At 40.5% G+C, this 25,222-nt stretch overlaps 1 protein-coding gene across 1 annotated transcript; it reads left to right on the top strand.

Annotated features, from left to right (window-relative positions):
• The first annotated feature begins 8,063 nt into the window (after positions 1 to 8,063).
• LOC120224070 (profilin-2-like) lies at positions 8,064 to 8,525 on the top strand. The gene has a single exon (XM_039222301.1). It carries the CDS (start codon positions 8,064 to 8,066, stop codon positions 8,523 to 8,525), a length of 462 nt encoding a protein of 153 aa, XP_039078232.1.
• Positions 8,526 to 25,222: the final 16,697 nt, after the last annotated feature.

The following is a 25,222-nucleotide window of genomic DNA, read 5'->3' on the forward strand; positions in this document are numbered from 1 at the left end:
AAAAGAAAAGAGAGAGCACCCAAATAGACAAAATTATGAATGAAAATGGACTTATTACAACCAACCCCTCAGAAATACAAGCAATTATCAGGGAATACTATGAAAAATTATATGCCAACAAATTGGACAACTTAGAAGAAATGGACAAATTCCTAAACACACACTCACTACCAAAATTCACATGGGAAGAAATAGAAAACCTGAACAGACCCATAACGAGTGAAGAAATCGAATCAGTGATCAAAAATCTCCCAACAAATAAGAGCCCTGGACCTGATGGCTTCCCTGGGGAATTCTACCAGATGTTTAAAAGAGAATTAATAGGGGCGCCTAGGTGGCTTAGTCGGTTAAGCATCTGACTTTCGCTTAGGTCATGATCTTGCGGTTTGTGGGTTCGAGCCCCGCGTCGGGCTCTGTGCTGACTGCCAGCTCAGAGCCTGGAGCCTGTTTCAGAGTCTGTGACTCCCTCTCTCTCTGACCCTCCCCTGCTCACGCTGTCTCTCTCTCTCTCCTAGAAATAAATAAAAATATTAAAAAAATAAAACAGAATTAATACCAATTCTTCTCAAGCTATTCCAAAAAATAGAAATCGAAGGAAAACTCTCGGACTCATTTTATGAAGCCAGCATCACTCTAATCCTCAAGCCAGACAGAGATCCAGCAAAAAAAGAGAACTACAGGCCAATATCATTGATGAATACAGATGCAAAAATCCTCAACAAGATACTTGCAAATCGAATCCAACAGCACATAAAAAGTATTTCCCTCTTCAATTACTTATTTGTTAGTAGTTTTATTAAACTTACTATAAAATTCACTTGTTTTAAGTGTAAAATTTACTGACTTTTTAGTAAATTTACAGAGTTGTATAACCATCGCCACAATATATAATTTTAGAACATTTACATCATGCGAAAAAGAAGCTGCATCCCCATTCCTCATTAAAATCATTTAAAAGTTCCTTCCTAACTTTTATATTCTTTGTTTCTAGACTTACAAAGCTTTAGCAGCTCTTTGCTACCTATACAATTGATCCTTGAACAACATTGGGGATTAGGAGCACCAAATGCCACACAGTTGAAAATCCACATAGAGTATTTAACTCTCCCAAAACTTCACTACTGGAAGCCTTACCACTAATATAAACAGTCAGCTAACACACACTTTGCATGCTACATGTATAATATACTGCATTGTTACAATAAAGTAAGCAAGAGAAAATAAAAGGCTATTAAGAAAATCATAAGAGAAAATACAATTATAATACTAATATAATACAAATATAAATAATTCCTGTATTTATCAGGAAAAAAATTGCATGTAAGTGGACCCACGCAATTCAAACCTATGTTGTTCAAGGGTCAACTGTAGAAGCAGGTTCAAGTTCATTAGTATAACATTCAAGCCTCTACGTTCTACAACACCTATCTCTCTGTCCCTCTCACTCCCTTCCCTTGCCTTGAGTTGCCTCCCTCTGAGTTTATGGTCTTCCTGTTCCCTTAGTAGGAAGTCCCTCTCACTTTCCCAGTCTCTAAATTTAGAGTAAAATCCTATTTATTGTTCAGACTCAGTCTAAATGCCACTCTTGCATAAAACTTTCATCATTTCATACTCCACACTCATCTGGAACTAGACCTTATTTGCCTTTAAACTCATGAAAGCTCTCACCTTCACTTGTGGATCTTATGCTTAATATCTCATCTCACTTGAGTAATAGATCTTAGAAGGCAGTTAGTTGCTGTACCTAAGATAGCTATGTATCCTTAGCAACTCTGAATGTTACATTTTGTAAATAATAACAATTAATAATGATGATGATGATGATAGTAATTGGTAGCTAAATTAAGTAGCTAATTACAATGTCCAGGCAGTTTTCTAAGCATTTTTATAAATATTAACTCATTCAATCCCTATAACAATCCTGTGAGATAGGTACTATTATTATTACCAGCATTTTACAGATATAGAAACTGAGGCACAGAGAAGCTACTCACTTGCCAAGACTGCAAAGGTAAGCAGTAGAGTTGACTTTTTTTTTTAATGTTTTTTTTTTTTTTTTTTTATTTCTAGGGGAGAGAGAGAGAGACAGCGTGAGCAGGGGAGGGCCAGAGAGAGAGGGAGTCACAGACTGAAACAGGCTCCAGGCTCTGAGCTGGCAGTCAGCACAGAGCCCGACGCGGGGCTCGAATCCACGAACCGCGAGATCATGACCTTAGCGAAAGTCGGACACTTAACCGACTAAGCCATCCAGGCGCCCCTAGAGTTGACATTTTTATGGCTCTAAAACATACACTCTTAACCACTATAGTACATTTCCAAGCTCAATAAATAAATCAAACTCAATAAATGTTAACTGAAAAAATCCTAATTAATAAGGTTCCATTCCGGGAAAGAAAGGTAATTAAGAATTCTAGGTGCTGACACAGAAGTAAAATGGACAAATTCTGATTCAGATGGGAGAGTCACTGAACTTTCGGGTAACCCCGAGGTTTACAAAATTGGTAGTGCAAAATTGGTAGTATCTACTCCACGTGAATATCTGTAAATTCTATGATCCAGAAATTCCATTTCTGTGTATATTCCAACAAAATTGCATATAAGTATACGCCCAAAGAATGTTATTATTTGTAATAGCCAAAACTAGAAATCCCCCATTAGCAAAAAATTGATAAATCACATGTGGCATGTGAACAAAATGAAATACTATATACCAATGAGAAAGATCTATAACTACAAGGAATAATATACATAAATCTTTCAAACATAATGTTGAGCAAAAGAAGCCAGACACAAGAATATGTACTATATGAATCCATTTATATTAAGTATTTAAAAAGGGCAAAACTAATCTATGCTGATAAAAGCCAGGATAGTGGTTACCCTTGGAAGGAGTACTGACTAGAAGAGGAATGAGGGAATTCATTAGTAATGTTCTGTTTCTTGATCTGGGTGCTGGTTACATGGGTGTGTGCAGTTTGTGAACATTCATGGAGTATAAATTTATAATCTATAAACTTTTCTGTATGTATGTTACATTTCAGTAGTCTCTGAAAAAGTCTTTCCAAGAGAAAAAAAAGACAAGAGCCAAAAATAAAAGTCATTTTTGCAATTGACATCTAGAACTAATGACTGACAAGCTCATGGTTATTTCTTTGTCCTGAAATGGACAAATGTCTCTCCCTTTTGTGGGTATAATGAGTTAACAAGAGAGGCCAATTTAATCCCTAGCCATTAGTACAACCCTATTCCTTCCCAGAAACTCATAACAATAATAAAAGAAAAAAACATAAGTTTGTAGCAGCATACCACGTGTGGGAACTCAGCTCTGCTGGATACCAAATGAAATGCCAGTTTTATTTAAAGAACTAAGTCTTCATTTGGAGTTTTTATTTGTATTACAAGAATCAAAATACCATCTGCAGGACAAATGGACTCTGGCCATGATGCCAAGTAAAGTTTTCTTGAGCATTAACCCCATCTCTACAACAGTCTGAAACTGAGCACTCTTATCTTTACTAGGCAACTCACTTCACCTCTATGGATCTGTTTCCTCATCGGTTACATGAGAGTAATAATAGTACCTCTCATATAGGTTGATGTAAGGACTGAAGACCTATTTCATGTAAAGCATTTAACAAAGCACCTGCCCATAGTTAAATATTCAATGTATTACCTGCTATTATTATTTTGATTCAGCTGGGACAATAGCATCTTCTCCCTTACCATACAGCTAGCTCAGTTTATAGTTTTAATCTCCCAACATGAATATTTTAATATGTTAACATTCAAGCACAAATGTTAAAGCCCCCTCCCTTGTTTATAACCTTTGGCCAACATACTCTTTGTACATAAGAAACTAAAAGGTTACGGGGCGCCTGGGTGGCTTAGTCGGTTACGCGTCCGACTTTCGCTTAGGTCATGATCTCGCGGTTCGTGGGTTCGAGCCCCGCGTCGGGCTCTGTGCTGACTGCCAGCTCAGAGCCTGGAGCCTGTTTCAGTCTGTGACTCCCTCTCTCTCTGACCCTCCCCTGCTNTCTCTCTCTCCTAGAAATAAATAAAACATTAAAAAAAAATTAAAAAAAAAAGAAAAAAAAAAGAAACTAAAAGGTTAGAACACTGTGTGCACAGCAAGCTAGACTCATCCTTGCAAGATGAGTTTCTCAAGAACTGCACCAGAAAGTTAGGCAGGAAGCCAGAGGTTAGCACAATAACTGCGCTGTCTGCCTCTGTAGCCTACTTGCCACATAGGTGATATTTGTATCTTAGAGAAACAGGTCCTAGTCACGCAGATGCCTGGGAACCAAGTCCAGCCTGATAAGCTCAAGAATATAAGCTCTCCCCTGCTGCTATTCGGGGCTGCTTGACTTGGGTGCTCCCCAAGCATGCCCAGCGCTAAATAAAGAAGTGTGTGTGACGCCAATCTGTGTTCCTGTATTCTGTTCACTGATGTTGGCTCTCAGGTGGCTACAAGACAAGGGCAATTCTTTTAATATTTTAACTCTCAAACACAAGGACAGTTTTGCCTCCCTGCTCTCTCTCAGAATCAGAAAAAGGGAGTAATTTTCAACTAGGCAAATAGGGTGGCCCAAGGTTAAGTGGGTTGGGAAAAGAGGGAGTTTGGATAGAAAAACCCCCTTTGCTTTGATGATGCCACCTTCCTATACCATGCCAGAGAATCTGGAGCAGATAACATGACCTACAGAGGAAGGGACCTAGAAAAAGATAAGGCTGGATACTACAAGGGATGTGATTATCTTCAACAGAGAAAGTACCTAAAGAAGGAGTAAGAAGAGGAGAGATTTGAAAGTTATATATTCCATTTTGCCCATCAGGCAACATCATAATCTTAAGTTAACATTTTTCTAGTTACAAAGAGCTTTCACACACATCTTTTTATTTAGTCCTCACAATCACCCTGTGAAGTGAGCAGAGAAAAATTTCATTAACCCCATGGGTACAGGAGGAAAGAAAGGCTCAGAGAAGTTAAATAATTCATCCAAAGTCATCAGCTGGTAGCTGGGGTGCCGAACATTCTAATTCAAGTGCCCTGGGTTCAAAAACCACGCCTTTTTTATTAAAACATACTGGACTTTTATGTGAACTTCAGCTAGCCTGGACCAAGTCTGTTAAGATTGATAGAAAAAATAAGTTCACAAAATAATTGTGAACTCTTCCCTGACCCTCAATCTCAAATAGCAGAAAGAAAACTGACAGCAAGGAGATGGATTTAGAATAGAAAAAGGCTAGCATTGGGGAGAGAAGTAGGATGTGGGGGGGGGCGGCTCTAACTGTAGGGGGGAAAAAGCGGCTCTAACTGGGGATTGGGTGTAAGCAGGCGCCAACTGGTCTGGCGATGCCACCTCCTGGGTTTTTCCTTCTGGCTGAGCAGGGCCAGGTCTACTCGGCTACACTTCCTTCTTTTACCCATAGCCCAGGTTGGGATGGAGAGATACTGTAGTTCCCAAAACCCACACACGCACACTGGGGAGCTGGATCCGGGACAGCAGCGGTGTTCTGCGCAGCTGTCTGGCAAGGTTAGGGACAGAAGTCAAGAGGAAGGTAGGAAAATACCGGATAAAGGAAGTAACTCTCCAGGAAGCGATAGCATGTGGAGTATTTAAGAAAGACAGTTATAAGCGTGGCGAATGTGTTAAGAGGCTCGAGTAAAGACGGGGGGGGGGGGCGGCCTGAGGTGACTGCTGGCGTGCCGGGAGGGAGGGACTGAGGCAGGCACGCACTCTGCGTCCCGTGAGCAGACAGTTGCTACAGACCACCTCTCTGCGCTGCCGCCCAAAGGCCGGCCCTGAGAAGAGTTCAGGTTGAAATGGGGTGTGAACCGAGTAGGAGAACGTGGGTCCCAGCGCGGGAAGTGGGCGTCAAAGAACACCCAGAAAAGGTTTGAGAGGGCTCTAGGCTGGAAACTTAAACAGCTCGCGGCCCCCATCCTCTCCTAAATCTTCTCCTTACCTTGGGCACCGTAATATGGCCCATATTCCCACCACCTTAAGTCCTCAAGACTCCCGCTGCCGCCACCGTTTCTTGCCCGACCACGGGTCCTGCTCCTGGCCTCCCAATCATGTGATCACCCTATCGCGACAGTTCGTCTGTGTCCTCCCTCGCCATTTTGCTTTCTGGCAAATGCCCTTTGTTTAGGAAGCTGACCTTTTTCTTGTTCGGGCTACAGGTTTGGCCCAGGAGTTAAGTCCCAGACTCGAGTACTGCCACTATTCTCATACCCCTTAATGGTATAAAGATTACAGGAACTGATATAATTATACTACTCTCTAATGTTAACAGTAATGGCACCCTGCAGAGATAGCACTGACATTCCCATGCTGGCAACTGGGTTTCTAAAAAGCTTCCTAGGGGCGCTTGGGTGGCTCAGTGGGTTAAGCTTCCGACTTCGGCTCAGGTCATGATCTCACAGTCTGTGGGTTCCAGCCCCGCATTGGGCTCTGTGCTGACAGCTCAGAGCCTGGAGCCTGCTTGAGATTCTGTGTCTCCCTCTCTCTCTCTGCCCTTCCCCTGCTCACTCTCTGTCTCTGTCTCTCAAAATAAAGACATAAAAAAAAAAAAAAAAAACAGCTTCCTAGCTATGACCCTGGACAAGTCACCATAGAATACTTTTTGAAATGATGTAAAAGTATATCCTCTGCTCACTCCCTACTTTTACTAGTCTACTATAGTTATGTCCTGGACTATTGCAGTAGCCTCATAACTTTTGTCAGCATAAATGTGGGAAATGGACCAAAGGCCCACCAGACCACCTCTCAAATGAGGTGCTGACAGGTATGATCATTCAGTGGTATTCTCTGAATCAACTTGTGATGGAAAAAAGAACAGTCTGGGAGTTGGAAAACCTGATATAAATGTCATTTATTATTTGTCTCCCCAGTTAGGATGTCAGCTTTATGAGGCAGGAAATTTTGCTCACTGCTAGATCTCCAAAGTTGAGAAAAGACCTGGCATAGAGTAGGTATTTAATATTCGTCACATAAACAAATTTTCAAAGCCATCCCAGGTTTCACCTACCGTTAACTTTAGCCATTCCCCTTACATGTCCTCCTTATGGTTAACTCATATCACTTCAGATGAAATTAAGGCACAGACAGTAACTTCCCAAAGATTGTAGAAGACAAATTGGACCCCCACTATAGTAGATACAGCCTGGGATAAGAGGAAAAATATGGGAAAAGAAAGTATTAGACTTAAAATATTTACAGTGAAAGGGTACTCTTATCATCTATTATTTGTTTGTCTCCCCTATTATGATGTTTTTCTCTGTTCACTACTGTATCCCAGTGCTTAGAAAAGTACTTTGCACATAGTGAATGCTTGATAAATATTTGCTGAATGGCAAGATAGGAATGAATAACTCTAGACTCACATCTGGTGCATTCTGGAAGATAAACGAGAGGGAAAGAATTTGTAGACAGGGAAGCCATGAAAAGGCTATTGTGGTTTTCCCAAATGGAGCTGTGAACTTGTGAGTCTGTGGGATTTTTGACCTTGTACCTAAAGGACAGGCCTCAACGAGATCAACCAATATCTGAATGTTGGTTGCTGCACCAAATCTTACCTGTCCTGCTTTATAACCAAACCTCCAACTCTATTATTGTCCACTTATATTCTACTTTGAATGCTTTTCCACTCTTAGGGGTTGGTGTTCTTCTCATGGTATCCCAAGGAAGTAGGTGTACTTTTCCCCATTATCTATCTCACTAGCTAGAGTTACAGCCTCAGAAAGCTGCTGCCAAAGGCCACCCATGATGTGGTGGATGATGACTATTTAAAAAGTCACAGGGCCTCTGTGACCTCACTCCTACTCAAAAGGTAGCTTGATAAATCACAGCAGAGGGCAGGTGGGACATAACTTCATAAAGGTGTCACCAAGACCTCCTCCACTTTGCTGCTGGGGAGAGGCCATCAGAAACAGACTGTATTTTTAGGTTATTTCAGTCTCAGCTTATCTGTCATCTTAAGCCAACTGCTAACAAACTTCTTTTGCAGACAAATTATTAGGAAGCACTTTATTCATCTTTTAGAGACAGCTTACTTGAATCATGCAGTGCATAGGGGATATCAGTGAAGAGGTCTGGCAAGACTGCATCACCCTCTTCCTACAGACTGGGATGTGCTGTGATGCAGCAATTATCACCAATTCCCCACCATGGTTGCTAGCTTTTTACCCCGAAGGTAACTTGTTCCAGTTGACCCAGGAAGAAATTCAGATCTTGCTGGCAAGAGAGGGGAGAGAGAAATTGTTTCATCAGGGGATCACACTTGCAGGGACAAAATGCTTATTGATTCGGGACAACCTTTACACCGAGGGAAACAACACCATGGACCTCCGCACCAAAGGCCAGAGTCAGGGCAGCCAGGCAGTCACTGTAGTTCAGATTGAGTCCGTATACCTTGTGGTGATGGGACAAAAAGGAACAGAAGGAGGTCCTCTCAACCTTAAGGTTTTTGAGATGGCAGGTTACATCAAAGAGGCCATTCATCAACACATGGCCCATTTCTAACTAAATAAAAAGGAGCTGATGTTTGACCTAGAATTTGAATTCAGTGTTATCTGTATTACCTACTAAGTTAACTCAGTCTTGGAGAAAAAGAAAAGGAGATCCCATATCAGGTTTGGAGATGTGTGTGTGTGTGTGTGTGTGTGTGTGTGTGTGTGTGTGTGTTGGGGGGAAGGATGGTGTTGGGAGGGTGGTGTTGGGAGGGGGTAAGATTGCAAGTAAGAGTTCAGATATTAGGGCTTCTGGGCCTTTCTTACACTTAGAACACCATTCCTCCTTTCTCAGCACCTGGAAAAAAAAGCAGTAGACTAGGAACTAGGAAATTTTGGTTCTATTCTTAACTTTTTCCTTACTTACTATGATATCTTTCTCTCTCTGGGCCTCAGTTTCCTTATCTATATAATGAGGAGCACACTATGTCTCTGAGGATCATTTAAGCTCTGAAAATCTGAGATTTTATAACATTACAAAAAGCCTTCAAGGTCACTACCTCCTTGAGGAAGCTTTTTCTACCTATCTGAACCCTTGGGGTTGACACTGATTTGAATTCCTAAAACATTAACTCACTGTGTCATTATTTGGCCCTTAGCCACACTCTCCCTAACACTTCTTAGATGACTGTTTTGTGCTCTTGTTTAACTTTTCACGCACACATTGGTTTTGTTTCCCACCTTCACTGTAATCTTAAAAGGAAGATGGTGGGGCGCCTGGGTGGCTTAGTCGGTTAAGCGTCCGACTTTCGCTTAGGTCATGATCTCGCGGTTCGTGGGTTCGAGCCCCGCGTCGGGCTCTGTGCTGACTGCCAGCTCAGAGCCTGGAGCCTATTTCAGAGTCTGTGACTCCCTCTCTCTCTGACCCTCCCCTGCTCACGCTGTGTCTCTCTCTCTCTCCTAGAAATAAATAAAACATTTAAAAAAAAAAAGGAAGATGGTGTGTCTTCTACTTCTCTATTTGCTTCCTAAGATATCCCAGCATGGGGCTCTGACAGAGAAGTTGGTTATAGGCTATAATTACTTATCAGGAAAGGAGAGACTTTTGAAAGTGGAGATTCTACTGGGTATGGATGATCCAGGGTGCTTTGTGGCTAGGTTTTTCGCTTTGATTTGTACCTCACCTTTGGGTCATTTATCTGTTCATTGTTCTCACTGTCAGGGTAATCATAGGTGGTAAAGAGCTAAGAAAAGAGGTGAAAAATCTTAAGCACTCAATCTGGCTTGTTGTTAGCAGCTCTGGGAATATGGGATGAGGGAAGGCAGGAATGAAAAACATGAGGTTGTATAATAAACTACAGTGCTTACTTGACCCTGGTACTTATTTGGTCCTATTGTCACCAGTCACCCGGGAACAGTGATTATGGATAAACCTCTTCTGTGTTAATTACAAGGACCCACCTCTAAAACACCCCCAACACATACCCTTATAAGCTTATAAAGCTCAGAGTTTAAACATGGAAGTTGTCAAAATCTCTAGAGCAGTGTTATTCAATATACATATAATGCTAGTCACATTTGTAATTTAAAATTTTCTGGTAGGCACATTAAAAAAGTAAGACAGGTGAACTTAGTTTTATGAATATATTTTATTAAACCCAGTATATCCAAAATTTTATTATTTAAACATGTAATCAATGAAAGTATCACTGATATTTTATATGTTTTTATGCCAAGGTTTCAAAATATGGTGTATATTTTACATCTGCAACACATCTCAATTCATAAAAGCTTCATTTCAAGTGCCCCATAGTCAAATGTATCAAGAGGCTACCAAATTTGGCAGCGTGGATTTAGGCCAACCTTCTCCAATGTTTGAAACTCCTCTGTAACTTCCTTCACAATGCATCTATCCACTCATCCAAGACATCCCATACAAGACGTTGGCTAGGTAATTAAATGTAGAAGGAGGAGGAGGAGGAGGAGGAGGAGGAAGAGAAGAAGGAGGAGGAAGAGGAGGAGGAGGAGGAGGAGGAGGAGAAGAAGAAGAAGAAGAAGAAGAAGAAGAAGAAGAAGAAGAAGAAGAAGAAGGAGAAGAAGAAGAGAAGAAGAGGAGGAGGAGGAGGAGGAGGAGGAGGAGAAGGAGGAGGAGGTTTCTTAGATAAGATTTTAGTGGGTTCAAGATAAATGAAAAGATAAATTATAGTACCATGAAGTAAATGCTATGAAAAATTTTATTTATTCAAATATGTATTGATCTCCCATTATGTGTCAGGCACTGTTGTAGATAGATCAGTAAACAAAATACACAAAAAACTTATGCTCATGGAGGTCAAATACTAATGGGAGAAATGAGTATATATATCAGGAGATGATAAATGTTACAAACAAAGAAGTATAAAGGGAGATAGAGAATGATGGAACAAACTATTTTAAGCAAGGAGGTCAGAGGCAGCTTCTATGGAGAGAAGATATCCGTGCGAAGGCATAATGAAGTGAAGGAGTGAGATATGTCAAGAACTGGGGGCAGTGTTTCAGGTAAAAGCCCTAAGGAGGGAGTGTACCTGGTGTGCTGAAAAGGTATCAGGAGGCCAATGTGATTGTAGCCTCTCAGGACAACGACTGTTTCCCTCTCCATCTACAGCATCCTTAAGCGTGGCAGTGAGGCAGCAGATGGCTGCCTCTCAGGGTGAACAGAAAAGCAGAGCAAAAGCCTTCATCACCCTTCTGGGCCATCTCTTTCTAATGAAATTGCCTTAACTATTTGGCAGCCACATCATACTGCTGACTCACATAGAACTTCTAATGAACTAACCCCCCTAGTACTTTTTCATACTGGCTGCTATCAAGAAAAGAGCTTCAAATAGTGGCAAGTCAATAAACCAAGGAAAAAAATAAATATGAAAATGGTTTCACTGGAGCCATAATCTTGGACAGACCTTCAATGTTACATGATTTATAGGTGAATTTTTAAGGTAATTGAGCCTTATACATCATTCGTTGCAGCCTTGATCTCCAAAGCAAAGAGATGTGTTCAGGAAATAAGGCCACTGAGGAAAATGGTATTGCCAGTTAGAGGGGCCCAGGCAAATCCTTCATTAGACGACAGGCTAAAGTATCCAGATGTCCCATTAAAAAAGAAACTTAAGCCTATTAGCAGGCTTTTGCACTAAGGAGTTCGCAGTGAATATACAACTTCCTGGATGATTAAATGAATAACAGACATAACAAATTAACGGATAAAGAAATGATTTTCTAGCCAAACCCCTTCCTTAATTGCCTATAGTTTAAATGACTGGAGAATGAGGGGAAGTTGTTGATGACTCTTCCTTGTCCCTTTTTTTTATCTATTTCCTAGTAGCAATTAGATTCCCTTGCCTCTAGGCAGTGAAACAGTTCACTCTGGGAAAACTTTAGCTCTGGCTTTGAGGCTTTAGGTGATTATATGTTCCTTGCATAAGGTGAGATCCATGCCAAATAAATGGTGAACAAAACTAATAGTATAGGAATTGAGTGGAAAAGTCCATTTGGGTGCTATCCTTCCTTATTACTGCATGGAATGTGCATATTCTCTACCAATTAAGAGTTATATATGCATTATATTCATTTATTCAGATGTTCATTTATTCTCTTTTTGGATTGTTTATAAAGGCATTTACAATGAGTTGAGATGTTCATTTATTCTCTTTTTGGATTGTTTATAAAGGCATTTACAATGAGTTGAAAAGCCTTAAATTCTGAAAGCCTGAATTCCAGCCCTGAGCTATCATTCATTAAGTATATGAGCCTGGGATAATCATTTACCTCTATCAGCCTCTGATTCTTCACCTAGAAAATGAGGATTCTGGAGTGGAGATAAATGAAAAAATGAGCACAAAGTGATTTGGAAGGGATAAAATGCTTTAGCTATCAGGTCAACCATAGGAATGGGTGTGGGGATTTAGAGTCCTCTCTCTTCAGACAGGTATAGGTACCCCCTACTTTTCAAAATTTCATGGTATCTCATTCACTTTTATGAAAGACCTATATTAGCACTCGTTTTTGCTAACCAAATAAAATCAAAAGACGACTTTCACTTTTACAAAAAAAGATGAAAAACAAAAGTAGTGCTCAGCATTTGTTTTGCAGCAAGCCATTACAGAGAACGCATGCACCCTGTGTAACAAGAGTGGTGCCTCCAAGCTCTTTCCCTGGAAACTACATTCGGCATCTCAGCATCCAGCTGCCATAGCTTTGAACTGTGTTTGTGCTTCATCTCTATTTATTTTGTGCATCCATTAGCAAGGTGTGCCTTAAGGTATCGGAAAAGTCTAAAAGAGATTACTTTTTGGGCCTTGGAATGCTCAGAAATTTTTCTGTATAATTTAATGGTAATTGCTTCTTTGCATTATGCTGTTTTGACTTATAAAAGGTTTCATAGGAATGCTCTACTCTCAGGTAGCAGGGGAAGCCTGTACTTGTACGGGTGTGTAAGCTGAGCTCCTATGTGCTTAACAGCATAGTCTGAAAACTTTGAGTTTAAAGTACCAGTTACAGCAGAGACTTTAACTGATTTTGAAGTGGCCAGGGATGGGGGTGGAGTAAGAATAAAGTGCTGCCTCTAGTGGAAAGGGTAGAGGTAGTTCTTTTTTTTTTTTCTCTAGTTTCTCAACTTTATTTTTTTTAATTTTTATTTTTTACAAATAGTTTATTGCCAAGTTACTTTCCATATAACACCTAGTGATCATTCCCACAAGTGCCCTCCTCCATGCCCATCTCTCACCTCCCCCACACACACCCATCAGTCCTCAGTTTGTTCTCAACATTTAAGAGTCTCTCATGGTTTGCCTCTCTCCAACCTCCCCCACTATTTCCCCCGTTCTTCTCCCCCACGGTCTTCTGTTAAGTTCCTTCTAATCCTATATGTGCAAACATATAGTATTTGTCCCTCTCTGCCTGACTTATTTCACTCAGCATAACACCCTCAAGGTCCATCCATGTTGCTACACATGGCCAGATTTCATTGTTTCTCATTGCCATGTAGTATTCCATCATATAGATAAACCACATCTTCTTGATCCATTCATCTGTTGATGGACACTTAGGCTCTTTCCATGTTTTGGCTACTGTTGAGAGTGCCACTATAAACATTGGGTTACATGTGCTCCTATGCATCAGCACTCCTATATCCCTTGGGTAAATTTCGCTTTTCACAGATGACATGATACTCTACATAGAAAACCCGACAGACTCCACCAGAAGCCTACTAGAACTGATCCAAGAATTCAGCAAAGTTGCAGGGTACAAAATCAACGTATAGAAATCGGTTGCATTTTTATACACCAATAATGAAGCAACAGAAAGAGAAATCAAGAAACTGATCCCTTTCACAATTGCACAAAAAAGAAACCCATAAAATACCTAGGAATAAACCTAACCAAGTATACAAGAGATCTGTATGATGAAAACTATAGAAAATTTATGAAGGAAATTGAAGAAGACACAAAGACATGCAAAAACATTCCATGCTCATGGATAGGAAGAATAAATATAGTTAAATGTCATTACTACCCAAAGCAATCTACACATTCAATACAATCCCAATCAAAATTGCACCACCATACTTCTCAAAACTAGAACAAATTATTCTAAAATTTGTATGGAACCACAAAAGAACCCGAATAGCCAAAGAAATATTGAAGAAGAAAACCAAAACGGGAGGTATTACCATCCCAGACTTTAGCCTCTACTACAAAGCTGTCGTCATCAAGACAGTATAGTATTGGCACAAAAACAGACACATAGACCAATGGAACAGAATTGAGAACTCAGAAGTGGACCCAAAGGTATACATCCAACTAATCTTTGACCAAGCAGGAAAGAATATCCAATGGAAAAAAGACAGCCTTTTTAACAGATGGTGTTGGGAGAACTGGACAGCAACATACAGAAGAATGAAACTAGATCATTTTCTCACACCATGCACAAAAATAAACTCAAAATGGATAAAGGACCTGAACGTGAGACAGGAAACCATCAAAACCCTGGAGGAGAAAGCCGGAAACAACCTCCTTGACCTCCACCGCAGCAACTTCTTACTTGACACATCCTCCAAAGCAAGGGAATCAAGAGCGAAAATAAACTGTGGGACCTCATCAAGATGAAAAGCTTCTGCACGGCAAAGGAAACAATCCATAAAACTAATAGGCAACCAGCGGAATGGGAAAAGATAGTTGCAAATGACATATCAGATAAAGGGTTAATATCCAAAATCTATAAGGAACTCACCAAACTCCGCACCTGAAAAACAAACAACCCAGTGAAGAAATGGGCAGAAGATATGAATAGACATAGTTCTTAGGAACAGCAGTGAGCAGCCTCATGATTGTGGCCTAGAAGAGAACAGGGTGGCCATTTCACAATAATATAGGACTGAGTGCTTTAGAGTTACAGAGGGCTTTTTTATTTTATTCATTTATCAAATATTTATTGAGTGCCTACTACGTACCTACTGTGAACAATAAATTATATTGCAATGCAAAGGGGAATTTGAGAGCATATTCATTTATTCATTCTAATATTTACTTAGTGCCCACTATGTTTCAGGCACTGTTCTATGCTTGGACAACACAACAGTCAACAAAATAGAAGAAAACCCATGCTTTCATGGAGTATTTATTCTAGTCTGGGGGACAGATAATACACAAAATTAAGTACAATATATAGTGCATCAGATGATACAAAGTGCCAAGAACGAAAAAATAATAAAGAAAGCAGACAGGAAGCCAGGAAATGCTGAAACAAAGTAGGGAGCATTATAATTTTAAGTAAGGTAGTTAAGAAGTGATGTCTTAGTCCTGTTGGGCTGCTATAAAAAATACCACATGGAGGAGGCAAGATGGCAGAGAAGTAGGGAGCTCTGTGCATTTCGCTCACACCCATCTCTCAAACAGAGAAGGCCTGAAGCCAAAGGACACTGAGCCACAGGAGTTTGGGAAGAGAAAGAGACAGAGTACACTGGTAAGGCAACCTCATAAGTGAATGAGTGCAAATTGGGAAAGATAAAAGTGGGCCACTACAGGAGACATGGAGGGAGGGGAGGGAGTGCCCCCTGCAGGGAGCCACTGTGAGTCAAGGGGAAAAGAAAGTAAGGCTGAAACTGCTCACAGAACTGTCCCTGGAGAAGAGAAAAACCTCGGCTTGGAAGGAGAGTATTTTTAGTTCTAGCTGGGGTGCTGACTTTGAACTGGGTGCCCCTGGTCCCAGACGGCGCCAGGAAAAACTGCTCTGCTGTGCTCCTGGCACCATCCCCAGTGGCACGGAGGCTGCAGGCCTGAGGCTGAGTTTCCCAGGCTTGACCCCTGGCAACACGGAAGCAGCAGATCCCAGGCTGTGTCGCTGCTTGCCCCAGCGGATCTGAGGCTACTCAGCTGTCTCCCCCCGCCCTCTCCGCCCTTGATCCCTGGCGACAGGGAAAAAGCAATCTGTGGGACTGTGTTTCAGGCAGTATCATTAAAGCGCAGGGACTGGGAACTGGAAACTACTGGAAACTAGGCAGGGCGTTGGGCACAGAACACAGCTTACCTTGGCTACTCCCGCAGCACAGGGAGATCAGACCCAAAGGAGTGATTTGCAATGCTTGGTTCAAGAAGAGACCTGGGGAGGGTGGGGGAGGGGAGGGCGCCTGGGTGGCTCAGTCCTTTAAGCATCCGACTTCCAGTTCCTGGGTTCGCGCGACTTCAGCTCAGGTCATGATCTCATGGTTCCTGGGTTCGAGCCCCGCGTCGGGCTCTGTGCTGACAGCTAGCTCAGAGCCTGGAGTCTCTTTTGGATTCTATGTCTCCCTCTCTCTCTGACCCTCCCCTGCTCAAGCTGTCTCTCTCTCTCTCAGAAATAAATAAAGCATTAAAAAATTAAAAAAAAGAGATGGGGGGCCGCCACCATTTTTCTCCCCACAAACACCAAGTCGGGGCCTCAGGGAGCGGCCATCAGGACACAGTAGAGGCTAAGACCTGCCTACACCAAACCACACCCATCCCTGCTAGAAAGCTGCTTTTTTTTTTTTTCCTTTTTACTGGAGCCTTGGGCAAGACCAACATGGATGCACTGCCATGATTAATTCTAGATAATTCTTTCTATTCAGATATATTCTCCCTTGTCTCATTCATAACCCTCCACTGTGCTGGATGGGTCACTCTGTTCACTAGTTTGCTTAAACAGTCACATTTAATCCATTCTCTAGATGCACATTCTACACCTCCACTGCCACCTTTCTCTCTCTCTCTCTCTCTCTCTCTCTCTCTCTCTCTCTCTCTGGAGTAATCAGACTACATAGTTTCTCTGAGTAACACTATATTCGTTTCTTTCTCCTCACCTCCAGCCATATTGTCTGATTTCTCCCTCTGAATCAAACCTCTTAGTCTCTGTACCTGGTCATTTCATTTCCAATTTGGCTTCCTCACTGCCCTGTCATTTCACTCTTTGTATATACTCTTCCACCAGTACTGCATACACCCGGCTCTTTATTTGTAGCTGGGAATTCTGGTTTTATGCTTTTAAACTGTCCTTTGTCTTTTGTTTTTTTCCTTTTCTTTTTTATTTATTTTTATTTTTACTATTTGTCTTCCTTCTTCCTCTCTTTTTCTTTTTTGTTTTGTTTTTTATCCCTTCCTTTTTTTCTTCTTCCTTTTCCCTTTTGGTTTCTGTGTTTGTTGCATTTGTCTGTGCATTTGTGTGCCTTTGTTCCCTGTGTGTTTGTCTGTTTGTTTTCTTTTCCAGGGCTACCTCAAGAAATAAGCCAAAGTACACAGGGTGGAGAGTCCCAAATACCACTTTGAGTAGGGAAATAAAATAACCAAGGTCTCAACAAGAGAAACCAAGAGACACCATTCAAACAACACTTCCTGAATGCACAGGCCCTGGACAGTCAAAGAACCTTCTTTGGTACAGCAGCACTCGCAGATACAGAGTACATAACAAGCTTTTAAAACTAACAAGGGATAGAAAGCTAACCAAAATGACGAAACGGAAGAATTCTCTTCCAAAGAAATTCCAGGAAGAAATGACAGCTAAAGTGTTGCAGGATTCTCGCACAGAGAGTCGTGACACCAAGGCTTTTCTTTCTACGAAGCAAATTTGTTTATACCGGCACTGCCTAGTTGGGTTCATAACCAACGAACTGAGCGGCCCACACCACATAGCATAGATTTTTTTTTAAATACATTTTCTATTTCTTTGTCTCTCATATATGGTAACACACATAAACATGCAGTCTGATTAAGTTGTCTACATTTACAAGGCCATGGGGGATGTAGGCACCTGGGCATATATCTAGGTGACCTTGAAGTGTTCTCTCCTCTCTTCTTTATTTTTTTTCTCTCTCCTTAGGTAGGGCTTCCTACCACAAAAGAACTGCTCAAAACAGATATTAGCAACATAACAACAGTAATTTAGAAAAATAGTCATAAAATTAATCTCTGGGCTTGAAAAAAGCATGGAAGACATCAGAGAAACTATTCCTACAAAGTGTATGGAGCTTAAAAATAGTTGTGATTAATTAAAAAATGCTATTAATGAGATGCATAATCAAATAGAGGCATCCAATCTACATTTTGAAGAGGCAGAAAGGAGAATAAGTGATTTAGAAGACACAATTATAGAAAAAGAGGAAGCTGAGAAAAAGACAAAATAGATCTCAACAAATACAAAAAGACTGAAGTCATTCTGTGTGCCTTTTCTGACCAGAGTGCTATGAAGCTAGAGTCAACAACAAGAAAAATCAGGAAAGACCACCAATAAATGGAGGTTAAATAACATACTACTATACAATGAATGAGTCAGTCAGGAGAGAAAACAAAGAAGAAGAAACATTTAAAGTTCATGGAAAAATCCAAAATCTATACAAGACTTTTCAAACTCAACACTCCAAAAGCAAAATAATCCAGTGAATAAATGGGTGAAAGACATGAAGAGACATTTTTTCGAAGGAAGACATCCACATGGTTAACAGGCATATGAAAAGATGCTCAATATCATTCATCATCAGGGAAACACAAACCACAACCACAATGAGATACCACCTCATACCTCTCAGTATGGCTGAAATTAAAAACTCAGACAACAATAGATGTTGGCACAGATGAAGAGAAAGAAGAGCTCTTTTGCACCTCTGGTGGTAATGGAAACTGGTGCAGCCACTCTGAAGAACAGTATGGAGTTTCCTAAAAAATTAAAAATAGGTCCGGCTGGCAAGATGGTGGAGAAGTAGGGAGCTCCATACATTTCACTTGCACCCATCTCTCAAACAGAGAAGGCCTGAAGTCATAGGAAACAGAGACACAAGTGTTTGGGAAGAGAAAAAGACAGAATACACTGGGAAGGGAACCTCATAAGTGCATGAGTGGAAACTGGGGAAGATAAAAGTGGGACGTGACCGGAGATACGCAGGGAGGAGAGGGAACCCAGCCTGCATGCAATAGCGGGGAGTGATGAGCTGCGGTGAGCTGTGGTGAGTTGGGGGGAAAGGAAAAAGAAGATGAAACTGCTCATAGAAGCATCCCTGGAGAAGAGAAAAACCTCTGCTTGGAAGGAGTATTTTTTAGTTTTGGCGGGGGTGCTGACTTTGAACTAGGTGCCCCCAGTCCCAGAGGGCGCCAGTAAAAACTGCACTGCAGCGCTCTGGGCACCATCCCCTGTCTGTGGCGCAGACTCTGTGGGCTTGAGGCTGAATTCCCCAGAATTGACGCCTGGGAACCCAGAGGCGGCAGCTGACACTGAGTTCCCCACGCACAGGGTGAGGAAGCCTCGGTTCCCAGGTTGTATCACTGCTTGACCCCAGCGGATCTGAGGCTGTGAGACACGTCCCCCACCCCCAACTCGACCCCCAGCAGCAGGGAGGCAGCAACCTGCCCGACTGTGTTTAGGGCAGTATAAACAAAGCCCAAGGACTGGGACCTAGAAACTAGGCAGAGCCAGAGAATGGGGCATAGAACTTAGACCACCTTGGCTACGCCTGCCTCACAGGGAGATGGGACCCAGATGAGTGATTTGCAACGCTTGGTTGAGAAGGGACTGGGGCGATACCATTTTTCTCCCCACAACCACCAAGACAGGGCCTCAGTGAGCTGCCAGCTAGACAAAGCGGAGGCCAAACCTGCCTACACCAAACCATGCCCATCCCCAACAGAGAGCTGTTTTGTTTTGTTTTGTTTTGTTTTGTTTTTACCTGAGCCTGGGGCAAGAACAACATGGATGCACTGCCATGATTAATCCTAGATAATTCTCAAATATAATCTCCCTTTTCTCATTCATAACCCTCCACTCTGCTGCTCTGAGCACTCTGGTCACTGGTTGGGTTAAACAGTCACATTTAATCCATTCTTTAGATGTACACTCTACACCTTCACCAATACCTTTTGCTCTTTCTCTGGGGTAATCAGACTATATAGTTTCTCTGAGGATATCTTCGTCCCTTTTTCAAGTCTAAACATATTCTATAATTTCTCCCTCTGAATCAAGACTCTTTGTCTCTCTGCCTGGTCATTTCATTTCCAATTTTGCTTCCTCCCCACCCTGTCATTTCTCTCTTTGTATATTTTCTTCCATCAACACTGCATACACCTGGATCTTTATTTGTAGCTGAGATATCTGGTTTTATGCCTTTAGACTGTCCTTTGTCTTTTGGGTTTTTTCTTTTTTCTTTTCTTTCCTTCTTTTTTCAATTTTTTATTAATTTTAATTTTAATCATTATTATTTGTCTTCCCTCCTTCATCTTTTTTTTCTTTTTTGTATTGTTTAGTTTTTTATCCTTCCTTTTTTTCATTTTCTTTTTCCATTTCAGTTTGCGTGTTTATTGGATTTGTCTGTGACTTGTGTACCTTTGTTCCCTGTGCAGTTGTCTGTTTTCCTTTCCAGGGCTACCTCAAGAAACAAGCCAAAGTACATTTGGTGGAGAGTCCCAAATACCACTACGAGTAGGGAAATAAAATAACCAAAGTCGCAACAAGAGAAACCAAGAGACACCAATCAAAGAACACTTCTTCAACGGACAGACCCTGTACACTCAAAGAGCCATCTTTAATACACCAGCACTAGCAAGGGCAGAGTGCTTAACAAGCTTTTAAAATTAACAAGGAATAGAAAACTAACCAAAATGATGAAACGGAAGAACTCTCCTCCAAAGAAATTCCAGGAAGAAATGACTGATAAAGAACTGCTCAAAACAGACATAAACAACATAACTAAACAAGAATTTAGAACAATAGTCATGAAATTAATCACTGGGCTTGAAAAAAGCATAGAAGACATCAGAGAAACTCTTGCTTCAAAGACTATGGAGCTTAAAAATAATTGTGATGAATTAAAAATGCTATAAATGAGATATATAATAAAATGGAGGCACACAATGCACAGATTGAAGAGGCAGAAAGAGAATAAGTGATTTAGAACACACAATTATAGAAAAAGAGGAAGCTAATAAAAAGAAAGATAAACTGATCCAAGAACATAAAAGGAGAGTTTGAGAGCTCAGCTACACAATCAAATGGAACAATGTCCGTATCATAGGAATTCCAGAAAAGGAAGAGAGAGGGAAAGGTGCTGAAGGAGTCCTTGAACAAATTATAGAAGAGAACTTCCCCAATCTGGGGAAGGAAACAGGAGGTGAAATTCAAGCGGCACAGAGAACTCCCCTCAGACATAACATGAATAGATCTTCTGCACGAAATAACATAGTGAAACTGGCAAAATATAAGGACAAAGAGAGAATTTTGAAAGCAGCTAGGGAGAAAAGGGCCCTAAGACACGAAGGGAAACCTATCAGAGTGATGACAGACCTATCGACTGAAACTTGGCAGGCCAGAAAGGAATGGCAGGAAATCTTCAATGTGATGAACAGAAAAAATATGCAGCCAAGAATCCTCTATCCAGCAAGCCTCTCATTCAGAATAGGAGAGATAAAAGTCTTTCCAAATAAACCAAAATGGAAAGAATTATTCACCACTAAACCAGCCGTACAAGAAATCCTGAGGGTGACTCTCTGAGAGAAATGTTGCAAGGAACGCAAGATACCAGAAGCACAACCACAAGCATAAATGCCACAAAGGACACAATGACTCTAAACCCATATATTTCAATAATAACACTGAATGTATATGGGTTCATTGCTCCAATCAAAAGACATAGGGTAGCAGAATGAATAAAATACAAAATCTATCAATTTGCTGTCCAGGAGAAACTCATTTTAGACTAGAGGACACCTTCAGATTGAAAGTAAGGGGATGGAGAAATATCTATCATGCTCTGGAAGTCAAAAGAAAGCTAGAGTACCTATACTGACATGAGACAAATTGGAAATTAAAGACAGTAACAAGGGATGAAGAAGGGCATTATATAATAATTACAGGGTTTATCCATCAGGAAGAACTAACAATTATGAAAGTCTGAACACCGAATATGGAAGCACCTAAACATATAAAACAATTAATCACAAACAGAAATACTCTTATGGATAAGAATCTGCTAATAGCAGGGGACTTTAATACTCCACTTATAGCAATGGATAGATCAACTAGACAGAGAATCACTAAGGAAACAATGGACTTGAATGACACATTGGACCAGATGGATTTGACAGATATATTTAGAATTCTACATCCTGAGGCAATGGAATTCACTTTCTTCTCAAATGTGCATGTCACATTCTCCAGGTTAGATCACATACTGGGACATATAGCAGCCCTCAACAAATATAAAAGAATTGAGATCATAGCATGCACACTTTCGGATCACAATGCTATGAAACTCGAAATCAATCACAGGAAGAAGTTTGGAAAACCTGTAAACACATGGAGGTTAAAGAACACCCTACTAAAGAACAAATGGGCCGGGCGCCTAGGTGGCTCAGTCGGTTAAGCGTCCGACTTTGGCTCAGGTCATGATCTCATGGTTCGTGGCTTCAAGTCCCGCAACGGGCTCTGTGCTGACAGCCAGCTCAGAGCCTGGAGCCTGCTTCAGATTCCATATCTCCCTCTTTCTCTGACCCTCCCCTGCTCACGCTGTCTCTCTCTCTCAGAAATAAATAAAAACATTATAAACTTTTAAAAAAAAGAATGAATTGGCCAATCAGGCAAATGGACAAGAAATGTAAAAATATATGGAAACAAATGAAAATGAACATACAACATTGCAAACTCTATGGGATGCCGCAAAGGCAGTCCTAAGAGGAAAGTACATTGCACTCCAGGTCTATTTCAAGAAATTAGAAAAAGCACAAGAGCAACATCTAACAGCACAACCAAAGCAACTAGCAGGAGAGCAACAAGAGAACCGAAACCCAGAAGAGAAAAGAGAAATAATAAAAATCATGGCAGAAATAAACAATATAGAAACTAAAGAAACAGTTGAACACATCATTGAAACCAAGAGTTGTTTTTCTGAAAAAATAAATAAAATTGACAAACCTCTAGCCAGGCTTCTCAAAAAGAAAACTGAGAGCACTCAAATAGACAAAATCATGAATGAAAAAGGACTTATTACAACCAATCCCTCAGAAATACAAGCAATTATCAGGGAATACTATGAAAATTACATGCCAACAAATTGGACAACTTAGAAGAAATGGACAAATTCCTAAATACACACTCACTACCAAAATTCACACGGAAGAGATAGAAAATCTGAAAATACCCATAACTAGTGAGGAAATCAAATCATTATAAAAAATCTCCCAACAAGTAAAGGCCTGGGCCAAATGGCTTCCCTGGGGAAGTCTCAGACATTTACAACAGAATTAATACCCATTCCTCTCAAGCTATTCCAAAAAATAGAAATTGAAGGAGAACTTCCAGACTCATTTTATGAAGCCACCATCACTTTGATTCCCAAGCCAGACAGAGACCCAGCAAAAANAAAAAAAAAAAAAAAAAAAAGAGAACTACAGGCCAATATCCTTGGTAAATACGGATGCAAAAATCCTCAACAAGATACTTGCAATCGAATCCAACAGCACATAGAAACAATTATCCACCATGATCAAGTGGGATTCATTCCTGGGTTACAGGGCTTGTTCAATATTTGCAAATCCATGAATGTAATATATCACATTAACAAAAGAAAAGATGAAAATAATATGATCCTGTTGAGAGATGCAGAAACAGCATTTGACAAAATAGAGCATCCCTTCTTAATAAAGACCCTCTAGAATGTCAGGATAACAGGAACTTACTTAAACATCATAAAACCCATCATCATTAAAAAGACATCATAAACAAAAGACATCATAAAAGCCCTCGGGTAACATCGTCCTTAATGGGAAAAACTGAGAGCTTTCTCCCTGAGATCAGGAACACGACAGGGATGTCCACTCTCACCACTGTTGTTTAACATAGTGCTGGAAGTCCTGGCATCAGCTTTCAGACAACAAAAGAAAATCAAAGCATCAGAATTAGCAAAGAAGAAGTCATACTTTCACTTTTTGCAGACGACATGATACTCTACATAGAAAACCCGACAGATTCCACCAGAAGCCTACTAGAACTGATCCATGAATTCAGCAAAGTTGCAGGATACAAAATCAACGTACAGAAATCAATTGCATTTTTATACACCAATAATGAAGCAACAGAAAAAGAAATCAAGAAACTGACCCCATTCACAATTGCACAAAAAACATAAAATATTTAGGAATAAACCTAACCAAAAGTGTAAAAGATCTGTATGATGAAAACTATAGGAAATTTATGAAGGAAATTGAAGAGGACAAAAAGGAAAAAAAACATTCCATACACATGGATTAGAAGAATAAATATAGTTAAAATGTCGTTACTACCCAAAGCAATCTACACATTCAATGCAATCCTAATCAAAATTGCACCACCATTCTTTTCAAAACTAGAACAAAGTATCTTAAAATTTGTATGCAACCACAAAAGACTCCCAATAGCCAAAGTAATATTGAAGAAGAAAACCAAAACGGGAGGCATCACCATCCCAGACTTTAGCCTATACTACAAAGCTGTCGTCATGAAGACAGTATGGTATTGGCACAAAAACAGACACATACCCCAATGGAACAGAATAGAGAACTCAGAATTGGACCCAAAAGTATACATCCAACTAATCTTTGACAAAGCAGGAAAGAGTATCCAATGGAAAAAAGACAGTCTCTTTAACAGATGGTGTTGAGAAAACTGGACGGCAACATGCAGAAGAATGAAACTGGATAATTTCCTCACACCATACACAAAAATAAACTCAAAATGGATAAAGGAACTTAACGTAAGACAGGAAACCATCAAAACCCTAGAGGAGAAAGCAGGAAACAACCTCCTTGACCTCCACCGCAGCAACTTCTTACTTGACACATGCCCAAAGGAAAGGGAATCAAGAGGATAAATGAACTATTGGGACCTCATCAATATAAAATCTTCTGCAAGGTAAAGGAAACAATCCATAAAAATAATAGGCAACTGAAAGAAACGGAAAAGATAGTTGCATAAGTAGCTTTTTAACACTGTTGATTGTTTCCTTCATTGTGCAGAAACTTTGTTATTTCCTATAGTTCCTAGAATTTATTTTGCTCTAAGTTCTTATGGTTCAGGAGACATATCTTGTCAGAAGTTGTGGTGGCTGATGTCAAAGAAGTTACTCTCTATGTTCTGTTCTAGGATTTCCATGGTTTAAGGTCTCACATTTAGTCTTTAATTCAGTTTTTTAATGTGTACTGTATAAGGAAGTGATTCACATTCATTCTTTTGCATGATGCTGTCCGGTTGTCCCAGTACCATTCTTTG

Source organism: Hyaena hyaena, unplaced genomic scaffold (assembly GCF_003009895.1).
Source record: "Hyaena hyaena isolate Hyena2069 unplaced genomic scaffold, ASM300989v1 scaffold_1114, whole genome shotgun sequence".
NCBI classification, from domain to species: domain Eukaryota; kingdom Metazoa; phylum Chordata; class Mammalia; order Carnivora; family Hyaenidae; genus Hyaena; species Hyaena hyaena.

Excerpts from the sequence above, each read along its gene's own strand:
- LOC120224070 (XM_039222301.1), top strand. The coding sequence starts at position 8,064 with ATGCAGTGCATAGGGGATATCAGTGAAGAGGTCTGGCAAGACTGCATC.